General features: G+C 47.7%; 1 protein-coding gene across 1 annotated transcript in view; it reads left to right on the top strand.

Annotated features, from left to right (window-relative positions):
* Positions 1 to 15,739, top strand: part of Alk (ALK receptor tyrosine kinase) — a 718,643-nt gene that overhangs the window by 585,207 nt on the left and 117,697 nt on the right. Inside the window, 2 exon segments of the mRNA XM_040730911.1 lie at positions 6,019 to 6,150; positions 7,651 to 7,751. Of these exon segments, the coding sequence (XP_040586845.1) occupies positions 6,019 to 6,150; positions 7,651 to 7,751 (233 nt within the window).

Raw genomic sequence — 15,739 nt, 5'->3', positions numbered from 1 at the left:
GACTGGTTCTCTTTGTTTTCTGCATGCTTCCCCCTCAAGCAGGTATAACCAACCACTCAAAATCATTTCCAAAACTTGTTATTTGTGACTTTGGTGATGTAGCCCATATACACTATGTAACCCACTTGTTTAAGTATACACTTCATTTCTGTAGAATAGTTTATAGGGCTGTAGAACCAATACCATGGTTGAGTTTTATAACATTTATAACATTTTGCCACCCCCAAAAAGAAGTGCCTTGCAATCTCTGCATTTTCCTCCAACCTTTTTGCCATTATCCCTAACCACTAATCTTTCTATTTCTACAGCTGCACCTCCATGAGCCTTGCATATAAGCTAAACCACATAGAACATGTTTTTAAAATTAATTTCTTCAATTAGCTTAGTATATTTGAGATTCATCCATACCATGGCACATACCAACCCTGCATACTTTCTTTTATTGCAGAACGTTGTTTCATTGTATGGGTATACCCCTGTTTTCCCATCTACTATTTGCTCCACGGCTGTTTATATTGTTTTCAATTTGGGCCTGTTACAAATAATACTGCTGTGAATATTCACATATCAGTTTGTGCACAGATACATGTTCAATTCTCTCTATATACACCTAAGATAGAATTTCTGGTTCACAATAATTCTACATGTAACATATTGAGCAAGTGTCAAGTTTCCTTGAAAGTGGATATGCCATTTTACACGTTCACCAGTGATACACATATGTTCTGTTTTCTCTTCTATGTGCTAACACTTGCTATTATCTGTACTTTTTTTTAAATTTCCACCATCCTAGCAGGCAGGTACCAAGTGTTCATTGTGGGGGTAGTTTCCAGGTCTCACTTCCTGTCTGTGGGCAGATGGGTCTGGTTATCTTTTCAGTGCCAGGATCTCTCCTGATTGCTGGCACAGGGTAAGTGCTCACCGAGTAGCGGCTGAACTGAATGGGTGAATTGGGAAACTTGAGCAACATGAAGAAAAGCAACTGCTGTGGCCACGCTGATACCTGGGAGCAGCGGAGACTCCCCGCCAATGATTGCTCCACCTGAGCAGTGTCTTCCCAGCACTGAGCTCTCAGTTTCTGCCAGGGAAACCACACACTTACAGAGCGCCTGTAGTGAGCCAGAAAATGTGCTAATGCCTGCAGCACAGGTGCATTAGGAGGATCTAATCTGCGAAGCAGGGGAAGTGCGAACCAGGTACAGAGAATGGAGCAGTGGGCAGCCCCTCCATTAGGTTGGGAAGATGGGAGGCTGTCGTGCCTGGGATGTGGCGGGATCCAGACCAGGAACTCCGACACACAGACCACAGACACCACTGACCTCTGAGGAGTTTTGTCAGACAGCTTTAAAGGTTCAACAGTGTTCCCCAAGTCTTCTGGACCCCCTGGAAATTAAAAAGCGATTATATACATTCACTGAAGTAAAGCAATAGACATCCATTTTCCAATTTCAAAAAAAAATCTTGCATTTTTATGGAAAGACTCCCAATGATAATGGAGTTGTGGGAGGTTTTAAATGTTTGAAACAAGGTCTTGTGTATCTGAGATTGATCTCCAACTTGCTATGCAGCCAAGGCCTGAACCACTATGCCTAGTTTTATGGGGACCTGGGATCTCTTGCGTGTTAAACAAGCATTCTGCCAAGTGATCAGCCCCTATGGTGTGTTTTCACATAAAACTCCATGAAGGACTGTAGGGTGACACTTTTGCTTGCTTCCACATTCTTGTTCCCAGTATTTCTCAGAATTCTCACTGTAAAATGTAGCCAGGCTTGCCCACAGGGTCCTGGGCAGCAGTCTATATGCGTACATCTAGTTATTTGTGCCCAGGGCATTTCCAGCAGTGCCTCTCTGCTCTGTAATTTTGCAAACGCCTTTTGAAAGTTTTTTGATATGCACTTCCCAGCTGGGACCTAGGTTAGGCAGGCCATACCCTGATTTACAATTGGGAAAATGAAGGCAGAGAGAAGGTAATTGATTTGTTCAGGGTCACCCGGCATGTCGGGAACAAAGTTGTGATTAGAGCTCGGAAACCTCAGGATTCAGCCCATTACTGTGGCTTGGGGCATCTCCCACTTCCCCATAGCTTGTCATCGTGGATTTCTGGAAGCAGCTCTCTACTTCAGGACAGCCAGACTTGGGTACCAAGGTCAGGAGCATGGGGCCCAGTGGCCTTTTCATCCATGTTTGAAAAGCTGCTCTGACCAGCTGTCAGAAGGACAGCTCCACCCTGGAGAACACCCCCATGTGTCACAGAAGCCAGAAGCCAGTTGCTAGGAAGGAAGGCTTCATTCAAAAAGAGAGTTTGTCCCCATTTTTTTCCACCAGCTCTTGGCAATGGTCTTAACAGATATCCTTTCTCTCGCCCATGGCCCTATTACTTCTGGCACTTCTGCTGTTTTCTCTGTAACACCGCTGATCCTGAAAGCCATCACCATGATGGGAACAGCAGCCGACAGAGCATCTGCTCCGTGCCAGGTACTCTCTCCCAGGCTGAACCTATTTCATGGTCACAGAAAGCAGGAAGCTAAAGCAGCCATCTGCGGTTGAGTGGTGCTTCGCTCCGGGCTCAGCCTGACTTCAGAGCCCACCTCATGTTCTGGAACACTGCAGGCCACACCCACCTGTTGCATAAGTTTCCACTTTGGCTGTGCTGTGCACTAAACCTTGCTGTAGACTCTCCTTGAACACAAGGGCTGAGAAGAACCAAAGAGGTCCAGAGCACTATGACCTCCTTACTGTGATGCAAGATGGTTCTCAGTTTCCTTATTTGTGATGTAATCCCTGTCCACACCGTGCTTTTCAGATTAAAAACATTACCAAATCCAAGGGAGGCATCCTAGGTGTGTAGCTAGTGGGGAGCATCTGCTAATGCCCCTGTGTGTCCTGACCTCAGTGACATGTTACTCTCCTGAAAGGTGCCAGGAGTTCCTCCATCATCCTCTTCACCAAGTCACTAGCCATGCAGGTAGATTGCATCCCCTCCCCCTCCAGGGACCCACACTCTTATCTGTTTTGTGGGTACATGCTTCCTTCCAGCAAAAACCAGGGGTTTTTTTTTAAGTTTATTTCTTTATTGTAAAATAAAACATTTTGGTTGTAAATACTTGGAAGACTCAGAAAATGCACAGGAGAAAATACTATTGCTCATAATCCTCCTCAGACATTCCAAGATAACCATAATATTTTTGATGTATTTCTTTCTAGCATTTTCCCCATGACTCCATGTTTTCAAGGAAATGTATAACACATATTTATCAAAAATGTTAACAGAGTTGTCACAAGGGGAAGAGAAAGGAGTAGTGTCATTTGGCCTGCCATTTACACTTGGCGGTTTCCGCAGCTGTGGTTGGGGTCACGTCCCTGTGACTCTACCCATTTGTCTCCCTTAGAGTGGAATCAGGTGTCATAATTGCCAAATGTGGTGGAATTGATTGACCCCACACACAACTCCATTTGCCATCCAGCAGATGAGTAGCCTGGCCACAGCCCAAGAAGGGGGCTCTGTAAGAGCGGCATTTCTCCAATGTGAGGTAGCCAGGCATTCCCTGGAGAGCTTGCTGAAAGTTAACCTGCAGACTGGGTGGAGCCCTGAGAACCCATGCTTCTAAATTCACAGGCCACCGAAGGGTACCTGGTCCCTGGAGTCCAATTTCAGTGACAAGAAGTTAAGGATTAAACCTTTTTCCTTTCCTTCAGCAAGTAGATATTAAAGTCCTGCAGGGGGCCGTGTACTCAGTAGGTACCAAGGTTGAGTGAGAAGAGGTGGCAATCAAAGGTTGAGACAATGCTAATAGACTCAGCCTTATGGACCAGCCTCGTGCTCAATACCTGGCTGCAGCAATGATTTCCTGGCCCAGCCTAATCCATCAGGGGGTCTTTGGTTTGACAGACACCCACACCAGCTCCCTCGAGAGTGCCTTTCTTAAAGACTACAATGCCCCATGTGCTTAAAAAGATGGGCATTCTCTTGGCTCCCCTGCTTCCCCTCAAGGTCTAGCTGTCAGATAAACCACCATTGACCTGCCTTGTTGTCTTCCCTGCCTCCTCTCCATTCTTAGAGAAAAAGAAATAGGACCCTGCCCCTAGCAGCTCTAGTAGACCCTTCCTGAAAGACAAGGAGGACACGTCCCTGCCCCGCAGCCTGAGGGCAGTGCTAGCTGCTTATTCCCCTCCCTCAATGACTTGCCCTGATTTGGGATGTACATGGCAATGAGTAATACCACTGCCACACTGTTTATTAATTCTGCACAATTTTGTTTATTGGTATTACCACCCCTTTATCTTACTTTAAAACTAACCCTAGCAAATAAAAACTAATGACACAAATAAAAACTAATCACACACACACACACACACACACACAGAGTTTGCAGAAGGGAAACCTGAGGGGTCTAAGAAAGGAATGACTGTTCTAAGGGAACCCAACAGAAAGGAAAGGCTGGGTCTAGAACCACTGGGTTTGCATACCAGTACTACTGTGGTGCCCATATCTGTAAGGGTTTGGGTCGGGGCATTCCAAGTCCTTGCTCTCCCCTGACTCCTTTCACCAGCCTGCCCTCTGCTATGGTGATCCTTGGCTTTTAAAGCAAAGCCTTGAAGGACTCTCCTAGGAGGTCACTGCTAGACGCCAGTTGGTTTCTGCGCAAGAAGTGGATGTGGGATCCCTTGAGGGTGGGAGTAAAAAATAAAACAGAAAGATCTCCTTAGCTTTTGGATTTTTAATCAGAAGAACACGCAGGGCTTGGGGGGAAATGATTTCTTCAGGGGGGTATAAATGGGAAGAGATTCTTAGAGTCAGTGACAGCCTGTTTTAATTTATAATTCTGCCTCTGTGTGAAATGCACAGAGAATCGAGGGGGAAATGAGTAATAATTCACTAAGGTGCTGTCACAGCCAGGAAGCAGGAGGGCCCTCATCCACCGTGCTGCCAAGAAGGCAGAGATAGAGGAAGGACATGGTGTGCAGTGGTCTCTTAGAGAACTCTCCCACATGGGGACAGAAACCGCTGCTTCCTCATAACTCAGCCTGGAGCTGCAGGAAAATGTCGGAATAGCCTAGCCTAGAACAGTCCACCAGCTCTCCTGGCTTAGAACTAGCCCAGAGCAGGAGAAAGTGAATTCTCCTTCCTCCCCTTTCTGGGGAACCCTGGGAAACAAATGGCACAGAAATCTGACATAAAGGAAAGGATCATGGGCCCCCTGCTGCTGAACCTTTAGACGATAAAGAGGCCACTATAACCTGGATTATTGAAGCAGGATTGCCCAAGTGATGTTACCAGCATGACATATCCCCAAACATCTGCTGCTTAAACCAGCATTTACAGCACCTGTCCACTGAGCACTGAGGTGGGTAGGGGCCTCAGCTCCACAGGACCCAGGCTGGCTTTCCACAGACTAGAGCCATAGAAGACACACCCAACTTCTGATCATCTAACAAACTGTGCAGGACTCAGCACATGGGGCCAGCAGGAAATTCGGAACAGTATATGTCTGTGCAGACAGGAGTAATTTGAGTGACTCAAACCAATCACCCCCCAGTTAGTACTCCCTCTGCCACCACCACACACTCTTGTCACTGTGTCAACCATTACAGATGTATGCTATCTAGCTATGCAATGTCCTCTCTAGGACCATGCTCTTAGTGGATCAGCACTAAGAGTACAGAATTGAGAAGTAGGCAACATGGGTTCTAGTCTCAGTGGGATGACTCTTGGCTGTTTGGATTTGTTTAGCATTTCTGATCCTCTGCCTTGTCATATACAAAACCAGCCTGTGGAGTTATTATTGACATTTCACTTTATATGAGGGATCAGAGAATCACTAATCAACACACACACACACACACACACACACACACACACACACACGGGAGGTTCATGCAGGAGGTGGGGGTCGATCTTCTCACTAGATGGCCACCACTGATGAGAATAACTTGGTCATCCCTGACTAATTTGTTTTGTGTTAACATGGTTTTCCATTAGTGTCCCTGTAATGACGGTGCCCCACAATCTCTCCACAGGTAAACTCCCTGCTGGTTTTTACTGTAACTTCGAGGATGACTTCTGTGGCTGGACCCAAAGTCCACTTTCACCCCATCTGCCCCAGTGGCAAGTGAGGACCCTAAAGGATACCCATTCCCGGGACCACCAAGGTAACACCTTCTTTCCTTCTCCCTGGTGTCCCCCCGAGTGTCTAGTAGACAGGTCAGAGAGGTAGGATCCCAACCCAGCACACAGAGGCACCTCCTCACTTGAAGTACTCTGCTCAAAGCTGACCTGGCATGCTCACACTCAAAGCTGGCCTGGGATGCTCACACTCAGAGCTGACCTGGGATGCTCACACTCAGAGCTGACCTGGGATGCTCATACTTAAAGCTGACCTGGGATGCTAACACTCAAAGATGACCTGGGATGCTCACACTCAGAGCTGACCTGGGATGCTCACACTCAGAGCTGACCTGGGATGCTCACACTCAAAGATGACCTGGGATGCTCACACTCAGAGCTGACCTGGGATGCTCACACTCAAAGCTGACCTGGGATGCTCACACCTGATCTCTTCTCCATCCCTTCCTGAGCTCCAGAATTGTTGAACATGTCCAAGCTCAATGTCACCTTTTATTACTTGGATGCAGAGCTTTGATGAGGGATTAGCTGAAGACCAGCAGCAATAATCCCAATAAAACCATTAGTTTATTCAATGCTGAGGTCCTACCAAGGATCATGCGCATGATGCATTGGGAAACAGAAATAAGCCACAGCCCCCTTTATGCCTGGAAAGACTGTGGCATAGGGAAGCCTTGAGTCATTTGCCTGGGCTGCGCCCTGGGAACCTTGCTCCACAGCTGGGTCATTTCCTGTGGCTCCTCGGCCATTGCCCACTCCCACCAACTTTAGCTGGTAATAATTGACTTCCCCCCTTGGAGTCTCTCTCACCATTACCCCTGCTCAGTGCCAGAAATACATAGCCACCTTCATCGGAGATGGCTGACACCAACTCAGAGACACCAGCTAGAGGGGTTGAAAACAGAGAGAGTCAGCAAGACCAGCATAGTTCCCAGAGTCAGGCTGTAGAGAATCTGGGTCTACGGCCCAGCTATGATTCAGTCTTGATCAGCCCCCAGTGAAAAGATGAGAGCTCCCGTCTCCACAGTACTGACCATCTTCAAAATGCGCTGTAGTTCCTAGAGGGGTAAAGAGTTCTCTTTCTTCCACCAAGATGACTGGCAGCTCATCATCTCCCAGGTTTTCAGGCCTTGTGACACTGAGGAAAGACAAGAAATTGGTGTCCTTGGAAAGGGTGTGGGCCACGGGATGACCTGAGCTCTGGAGCACGGTGAGGAGAGTGGAGGTTGTGAGACAGTTGGAAGGCAAGGCTGCCGTTGACTGTACATGAGTCCACCCTGCTTCCAGATGTTCCTGGGTTAAAGCTGATGACCTTGAAAATGTAGAGATGTAGGAGCCATGTGCATGATGCAGGAACCTCCTAGGCAGTTTAGAATGAAGAACTAAGCATGAGCCGGGGTCCTTATCCACTGTAGGCAAGAAGCCAGCATCATCAAAGATGTGCTGAACCAGACTCTGCATAGTCCACTAACTGCACCCCTCAGTGTATAGTGCTAATGCATGTGTGACTCTTCCTTCCTCCCCAGGCCATGTCCTATTGCTCAGCACCACTGATGCCCCCACTTCTAAAAGTGCAACAGTGACAAGTGTGACATTTCCAGCACCAATGAAGAACTCTCCTTGTGAGGCAAGTGTCCGTGATTCTTCTAGGTCCCTCCCTTCTCTTCCCATCCCTTGGTCACTTCCAGGTGACTGAAAACAGATTAAGAAAGTAGCTTGGCTATCTGGACTTATCATGCTCTCGTGAAAAGATGGGAGAACTGTTTCTGCCATGTTTATACGTGTTACATCCACCCACACCATGAAGACCCATGAGCAGAGTCTTACCTTAAATGCCCATCCGCCCTCAGCTGGACCACACTTTTGCAGTAGGATCTTGATTTAAGCAAACCCAGGGAAATATTTCTTACAATAGAGAAGAGTGATGGGATTAAATATCAAGCTCTTATAAATACATTTTGAACACTGAAAAGCACCAAAAGATTTTATTTACATAATTTCACTAAGACATCACTTGCATTCAGTCAGGTACAACAAAACCACTATCCAAGTGATTCCTGAAGCTGTTGTCTCTTGAGTGTGAGGTGTTGAGGTCTGGTGACATGTTTTTAGCATAAGGGTCATAGTCTCCAGGGGCCAAGAAATGCAGACTTGCCCGTGCACACGGTAGCACAGTGTGCCCTGTCAAGGACCTGAATCTGAAACAGCTTCCACATTGACTTGCTCTTCCTTTTGTCTAGGCAGCTGACTGACCTCTTGGGCATCAGTTTCCTTACCTAGAAAGTAGAGATGCTGTTCTCTGTATCTAGGCTAGCCCACATAGATGAGGATTGACCAGGTGAACACATGTAAGAGGCTTAGGAGACCATGGGAACAAAGACTATATAGTCATAGTGCTACCACAGTGCCTGGCAACCTGTGTGAACACAAGGAGCCTGGGCTAAGAAGAGGGTTTCTGCCAGACGTGAGACACAGAAGACAGGTCATACCCGGGGGCGTTTGCACACCCCAGGGCTCCTACACCTTCAGCTTGCGCACACCAGAAAGCCAACCCAGAGCTTATATTCAGCGCATCCCCTTTGTGGAAATACACAGAAGAAACTCCTGTCTGACTTAGCTTTAGCTATGCACCCTCTAGGTAATTTGTTTCCTCTCACACTGCAGACATTCTAAAACTACCCAGGTTTGCATCCTCCCTTTCAGCTGATAAAAATTCCAGGAAGGAAGGCTTTAGCTTGCAGAAATACACAAGACTCCCCTTGCTAAGGGCCCAGATTCAAACAAAAACTCCACCATAAAACAAAGAACAGAAGAGGCACGGGAATGATTTTTTTAATCAAATGAATGATTAAAGCAGAGATCCCCCTTAGCAAGAAAATGCATGTGTTTGTAGCTGCCTGACATTACAACTATGCATGGGGCCCATGTTTCTTACCCTCTTCTGTTTGCATCATCTGATCAGGCCTTGTGTGTCTCTGGGCCACCTAAACTTCTTTTTGGAAGAAGTCTGGGCAGGAATAAATAGATTCATTAGAATAAATTGTATTTGAGAAGCCATGGTATCTGATGCAGATGTTAGAATTACACAGTCACTGTTGATAAGCCTCAGAGCAGGTACAAAGAGGGGAAGGCTTCTTGGGAGGAACCTGAATGAAGACAGATGGTTGGCCCACCTCAGAGGACAGGAGGCTCCTTAGGAGCATTTGGTCTTTAAATTTATTCTTCCCTGGGTTTAATATGAGCCTCGTTTCAGAGGAAGAAATGTCAAAGCAAAGCGATATTTTCCTAATACTCTGTCACTTCTATGATAACCTTTGAGTTGATCAATAGCTGAGACAGGTTTCCTTGACTTTCTTTTTCCTCCAGTTGGATTTGCTCTAGGCTGTTTCTGTTATTTCCTGCCCTTTTCCAGAACTAGGCTGAGCAAGCCCAAAGGAAGGAAAGGTGTCGGCCCCCGCCCCCACATTCACGTCACTCGTGTCTGTGTATGTTTGTGCTACCATGAATTCACAGTCAGCTCTTCAGACCATCGATCATCTACGGTTGATGGGCTCTCGGCGTTAAGAGCAGTGTGTTGTTGTTGTTGGGGGTGGGGATGACAGATAACCAAAATAGAAATGTGTGTGTCCAGGTTTATAACCTCTGTCACTCACTACACCCAAATCTTCAATGCAGAAGGTAGGAACCAGATTTCTTTCTCCATTAGCAGGGACAATATTGAATGTTAGTTTGCTGTGCAAGGCCATAAGGTTGAGTAGGGTCTTTAACCTCACAACTCCTAAAAAGTCCTCCCTAGATTAAGAGGGCTAAATGCAGGCTAGAGTGATGGCTCAGTGGTTAAGAACACTGGCTGCTCTTCCAGAGGACCTGGGTTCAATTACTGTCTGTAACTCCAGCTCCAGGGGATCCAACACCCTCACACAGACATACATACAGGCAAAACACCAATGCACATAAAATAAAGAAGAGGACTAAATGCTAGAGATGTGGGAGATGTCCCCGACAAGGGACAGATCCATAGGGACTGATAGCTTTGTTGACCTGGCCTTCAGGACTAACGCCTAATGTAGAGTACCTTCTCTGCTGATACTCCACACCCACAGAGAACTGAAGTCTTCTTTGATAAACTTCCCTTGAAATCTAGGAATAGTTGACTATTAAGTCTACGTTTCTCCACTTGCACTCCCTTGGGAAATGGACAAACGGGGTTTCTTGGGATCCAATTTGGCTTCCTGAAAGACATCACTGAGGCTGGATCTCTGCATCTTCAATCTCCATCCTTGATGATTTAGTTGCTGGCACTGGATCTTGAAGGTTTTTGTTGTTGTTGTTTTGGCTGTTGATGCACCTGCCAATGGCAAGCAGCGTCCATCCTGAGTGCATGCAGAGCTTCCCCCAATACCTTCCACCCCAAAACAGGGCCACGCACTGCCGCTTAGAAACATGAGTCAGAAAAGAAGCAGGAGCAGGAGCAGAGGTGGAGGGGGCAGGGGGCCTGGAAGATGATATAGAACCAGGCCCCACGCCCGCCGACAATGAAGACATGGCCAGCATGGGCCTTGTGCCAACCCAACTTCCAGAGCTCTCCGGAAGCCTCCCAGCTCGCATGCCCTCCCTCGGGCTACCTGCAGCCACTCCTGCCCAGCCAGGACCAGAGGCACCCCCCCCACTCTTCTCACAGTTGCACATAAAGCATGAATATTTAAAGGCTCCGGCCTAGCCCAGCCACAAACAGAGGGAGCCTTGTGGCTTTTTTTTTTCCGTACTCCTTCCCCGCCACAAGCTATTCTCTGCAGGAAACTAGGGAGCCACTTACAATATATTCTGATTTTTATTTTATTTTTATTTTTATTTCGCTGAGCTCCGGTTCAAATAATTAAAGTTGCCACGGGGGAGGGAAGGCTTGCCGCGGCCTTCATGTGCTTGCCTGCTGCCAGGCCCGCCCCAGTTTGACTAGGCTTCCAGACATTCCGATGTGTCTGGCATTGCAGCTGCTGCTAATATAGAGGAGGACAGGAGAGGGGCCGGGCTGGCCCGCCCCTCCCCCTGCCTTTCACACGTCCTGGAAGCCTGACTATCTCGACAAGCCCTATGCGGTTTGAAATTCTGTTTTATTTGAATAGCCTGCCTGTGACTAGAATATTTTAAGCCATGTTCTCAGGTCAGAAGACGGCCTGGGGCGGGAGAGAGTAGGTTTCTCTCATTCCTTTCTGCCCGCAAACATGGGAGCAGTGTTTTTCTTTGTGGGGATATAGAGGAATATGAAGGGCCCAGGAAGATGGGTGTGAGGCACCAGTGTTTATGAAGGTCGGTTCCCAACTGCTGGTTTTCTGACCTTGCCAGAACTGCAGCTCTGTCCTTACATCCATGTGCATGTGATCATGTGTGTGCGTGTACGCGCGCACGCGCACACACACACACACACTGGTATCCTGGAACACATCCAGACCTTCCCACCCTGGGGTCAGCCCAAGGATGAAAACAATAACAATGATAACTTTAATTCACTGCTGGGCAGCTGAGTTGAGGCAGAAGGTCAACTGTGGGGTTCTGCCATGTCTGTGTGCTCTCTGCCCTAAAGGAAGGAGACCACACTCTGTGTCATTAAGACTAGCGAGTGTGACCTGGACAGATGTGGGCGAGAACCCTGGCATGGCGGATTCCCTTCTGCTGTCCTTGAAGCCCTGCCCACACCCTGCTGAGAAACAATACCCTATGGCGACAGTCCCAAAGAAACTGGGACTCTCCCATCAGTTGCTCTCTGCTTCAGATTTTTGAAGACTTTTCTGGTGACCTTGCATGGAACGATAGCCCTTCGGTCACCAGAGCCTCGGTGTGAGGATCAGCAGTGTAGGCTGCACACAATCCAAGCTGCCCCTGTGTCCTCCTGAGCAGGCGGGCAAGGAAACACAGAGGAACTCTCCTGATGTCCCGGTTTTCAGTTTCTCAAACTTAATGACAAAATCTCCTATGGAAAAGAGAGAGAATACCAAGAATAAGGAGGCTTGAGGCAGAGGGAGGAACTAAAACAGTAGGGCCCAGCTGCCCCAACAGTGAATTAAAGTTATCATTGTTATTGTTTTCATCCCTTGGGCTAGCCTCAAGGTGGAAAGGTCTGTATGTGTTCCAGGATACCTCTGTGTGTGTGTGTGTGTGTTGTTTACATGCAAGCACGTGTGCTCATGTGCACGTGAGAGCCAACAGCTGATTAAAGCCCATTTCAGAATGCAGATTCTATACTCATCCATGTCAGGGTCTTCTCCACCCATCATTCAGGTTAGGGTGCATGCCAGGTTCTCCTTGGCAAGGCAGGAAAGAAATACACCACAACCCCAAAGCAGCAAATGCAAGTCAAGACCAGTGCCAGACCTCCTGAGTCTGAGCGTTGCGTTCTCTCACGCTGCCCCATGGGACTGATGATCCCTTCTTAGCTTAGAGGGAGCGGACATGAGCCACCATAGGCATGACATCACACTTGTCTACTCAGAGCTCCACCGACCACCGGAGAGGGACTCCCACTTGCGGAGGCGGAAGGAATTCCACTCCATTTCTCCATTTGTAACCGGGACGTCATTGCTACCTCATGGGATTCATATATTTGTTCCTTGTATGTGTCCTGGTTCTTAGCCTTATGTGTCTAGCCAGTGTCAGCTGATGGGAAGGAGAAGAGCCTCAGCAGGGCCCCCTGGACTTGATCCTGAACAAGGTGGTCATTTCCAGAGCCAGCGCAGCTCCCACAGAGAGGAAAACTCTGCCCTTCTCCCTCCTGTGCTCACCCGTTCTCCCCTGCGTTGTATTTAAGAGCTGATCCCTAGCAGTGTTGACCTGAACCCTGCCTCTGCTCTTGGGTGGCCAACAGTGCAGCACAAATGGCTTATGGTCAAGGGAGAACTCCTCTTGGTAAGCAATTAGCGACTAACACCATCTAGAAGGGACCCCAGGGGAACATCATCTCTTTCCCTCCCACCAAGCACAGGTCCTTTCAGTCTGGTATTAGAGGACCAAGATACCCATCAGGCAGAGCTCCTGTGAGTATCCAGCCGCATCTATTCTGATGCTCAGAAGTCTCTGCAGACGAAGTTTCTTGTCTCAGGAAGAAGTCATTTCAGGGCCAGGCTTCAGTCTTTACCTCAATTAGGAGCAAACATACTGGTCTGGCCAAGGGTTGTTTGCTCACTCACTTTGATGTTTTCTGCATACACAGTATCTTTAGGGAAAGCCATTTGGAAAATACCTTCCTCCTGCCCTGGGACCAGGAACTCATGCTGGATATGTGGCATCTATCTGGATTGTCCATTCTCTGTCCAGGAGAACATGATTTGGAGCTCAGAGGGAAGCATGAGGTCTCTCTGGCTCCTGCAGGGTGATGCAGTCATCTGGAATAAGTCAGGGCAGCAAGGGACCTTGGGGTAGCTGCCTCCCCTTTCCCCATAGCCCCACAGTCATACTCTCTGTGCCCAGGGGACTCCAGCTGGCTATGAATGGAGCAGCACCCTCAGGGATGGAGACACTAATCTCAGAAAGCCTTTGGTGGGGCCTGGGCAAATGCTTCCTGCATTGGGGAGGGATGTGGGAGAGGAGACTAGAGTGGTGCTGGAGGACCATGGTGTGTGTCTAGGATACAGAGTCCTCCTTTCAGTTCCCAGTCGCAACTGTCCATGCAATTACAAAGACATCGCTTTAGGAAGAACCCAGTGTACATCAGGGAGAGCAGAGCTGCTCTCTCTGCCTAACCCTGGCCCGATCTTCTCTGTGCTACAGATGAGGAAGGGGGTGAGGCTATGGGCTTGACCTCTTACACTGCATAGTTCACAGACATCTAGTGGGAGTGTGGAGCCAGTGGGTATCAAAACAGGGATGCTGTGGTTTGCAGAGTCAACAGGATTGAGCCAACAAGCACTGTTCTGTTCTAAACTTACTTGGGGGCCAAACTCTCAGAAGACCCTTAGAACTTGCTCTGGAGTGTTTATTTCCTAGGGAAGTTCAGAGAAACTGCTTTCAGTGTTTGGGTTTCTCTACATCATCCATCTGCATTACCCTAAAAGCAAGTCAAGCATCTTAATTAGAGCCTTCAGAGACCCTCATTCTTTGCACCTTAAAAGAAAGAAGCCCTCCCTCATCCCAGGGCTAGGGGACGGGACTCCGTGTATGTGAAGTTCACTCTGGATGTGTTTTAAAACATTGGTCTCTAGTACACAGCAGCTCCATTGCCTCATTATCGGGACAGACAGGTGAAGACGGGGAAACCCCATCTACTGGTGCAGAAACTGGAGCTTAGAGGGTTAAATGTCTCACCCAAGGTCAATCTGCTGCCAAGTGACCTAAACCAGGTCCCTCCAAAACCAAATCTCTAAACACTCCAAGGTCATTGAATTCAACATAGGTCATTGTGAGCTTAAATCCTATGGCTGCCTCACCAAGGAACCATTTGGCCTCCATCCGACCTCTGGAGAGTCACGCCTCCAAACTGGGGATGAAAAAATACCTGTTTTGCTTGCTGTGTGAGACTGTTGCTACCATCAGATGGAAACATGAAAACTCTGTAATCTTCACAATGCTTAATGAATGGCGGCAATTATTGCTGTTATCCCTCTTCCTGTCATGCAAGAAAAATCACTGCTAAAACACATTGTGTGTTCTTCTCCTCTCAAGCAATCTGCAGTGTGTAGGCAGGTTGCAAGAATTGTTTTACTAGCAATAGTGCGAGGAGAGCATGCTGAATAAACCTACTTTATCAATAATTAATTAATTAATGACACAGCCCCTCTAGGAGAGGGGTTATCTCAGAGATCCAACAAATAAATCCCTACTGAGACTTGGGAGCCAAAGTAATTCTTACCTCAGCACATAGAGCTAAGAAACTGGAGACTAGCATTCTGTCACCCCCTCGTGATGTGGTAAGCTCTGCCAGGATACATGCTAATTGGCTGAAGTAATCAACAGCCATTACAATTACATTCGAACATAATTAATCTAATACCTTTGAGCCATCCAAACTTAATCCCTCCCCCATTATGTGATGAAATTGAGGCATATGAAGAATTACTGTCAAGGCCAGGGGTGTGGGTGAAAATTTCCTTGCTCCATAGCAGACCTGGGTCCAATTCAAAAGCAGTGTCAATCACAAATGTTCCTGGTCCCCAATGGTGAACCTGATCTCCATGTGGCCCTTATCCAGAGGACTAGTCTGGTAAAACACACACTCTCCCTAACTGTTCAGGGGATACATGCATGGAGGACTCTGCATCTATAGACACGCACACAAGTCTTCCCAAAAGCTGTCCGTGAAGGTTGTGGAAAGGTTACCTACACTCAACCCTTCTCCCTAGAGGAGGGTTACAAATCTATCCCCCAGCATTGTCTCTAGTGTTCGCAGAGAAACTGAGGCACGAAGGAGGCTGCTTGCCAGAAATCACACCTTTATATTCTTGAAGAAAAGATCGTCTTTCTATGAGAATGAATCCAGATTAAAATCTTCAGCACAGACGCTTCCGTTCCACCCTATCCTGTGTGCGCATGCGCCGTTAACAGGGTTTCCCACTTTGCCCTTTCCAGCACAGGAGAATAAACCTAACAGTTACCAAATATCTTTGCCAAGCTGGGCAAGGGGCTCAC

The sequence above is a fragment of the Mesocricetus auratus genome, unplaced genomic scaffold (assembly GCF_017639785.1).
Source record: "Mesocricetus auratus isolate SY011 unplaced genomic scaffold, BCM_Maur_2.0 Super-Scaffold_100024, whole genome shotgun sequence".
NCBI classification, from domain to species: Eukaryota; Metazoa; Chordata; class Mammalia; order Rodentia; family Cricetidae; genus Mesocricetus; species Mesocricetus auratus.
The sequence above is the reverse complement of the archived record's forward strand: the minus strand, read 5'-3'. Positions and strand labels throughout refer to the sequence as shown.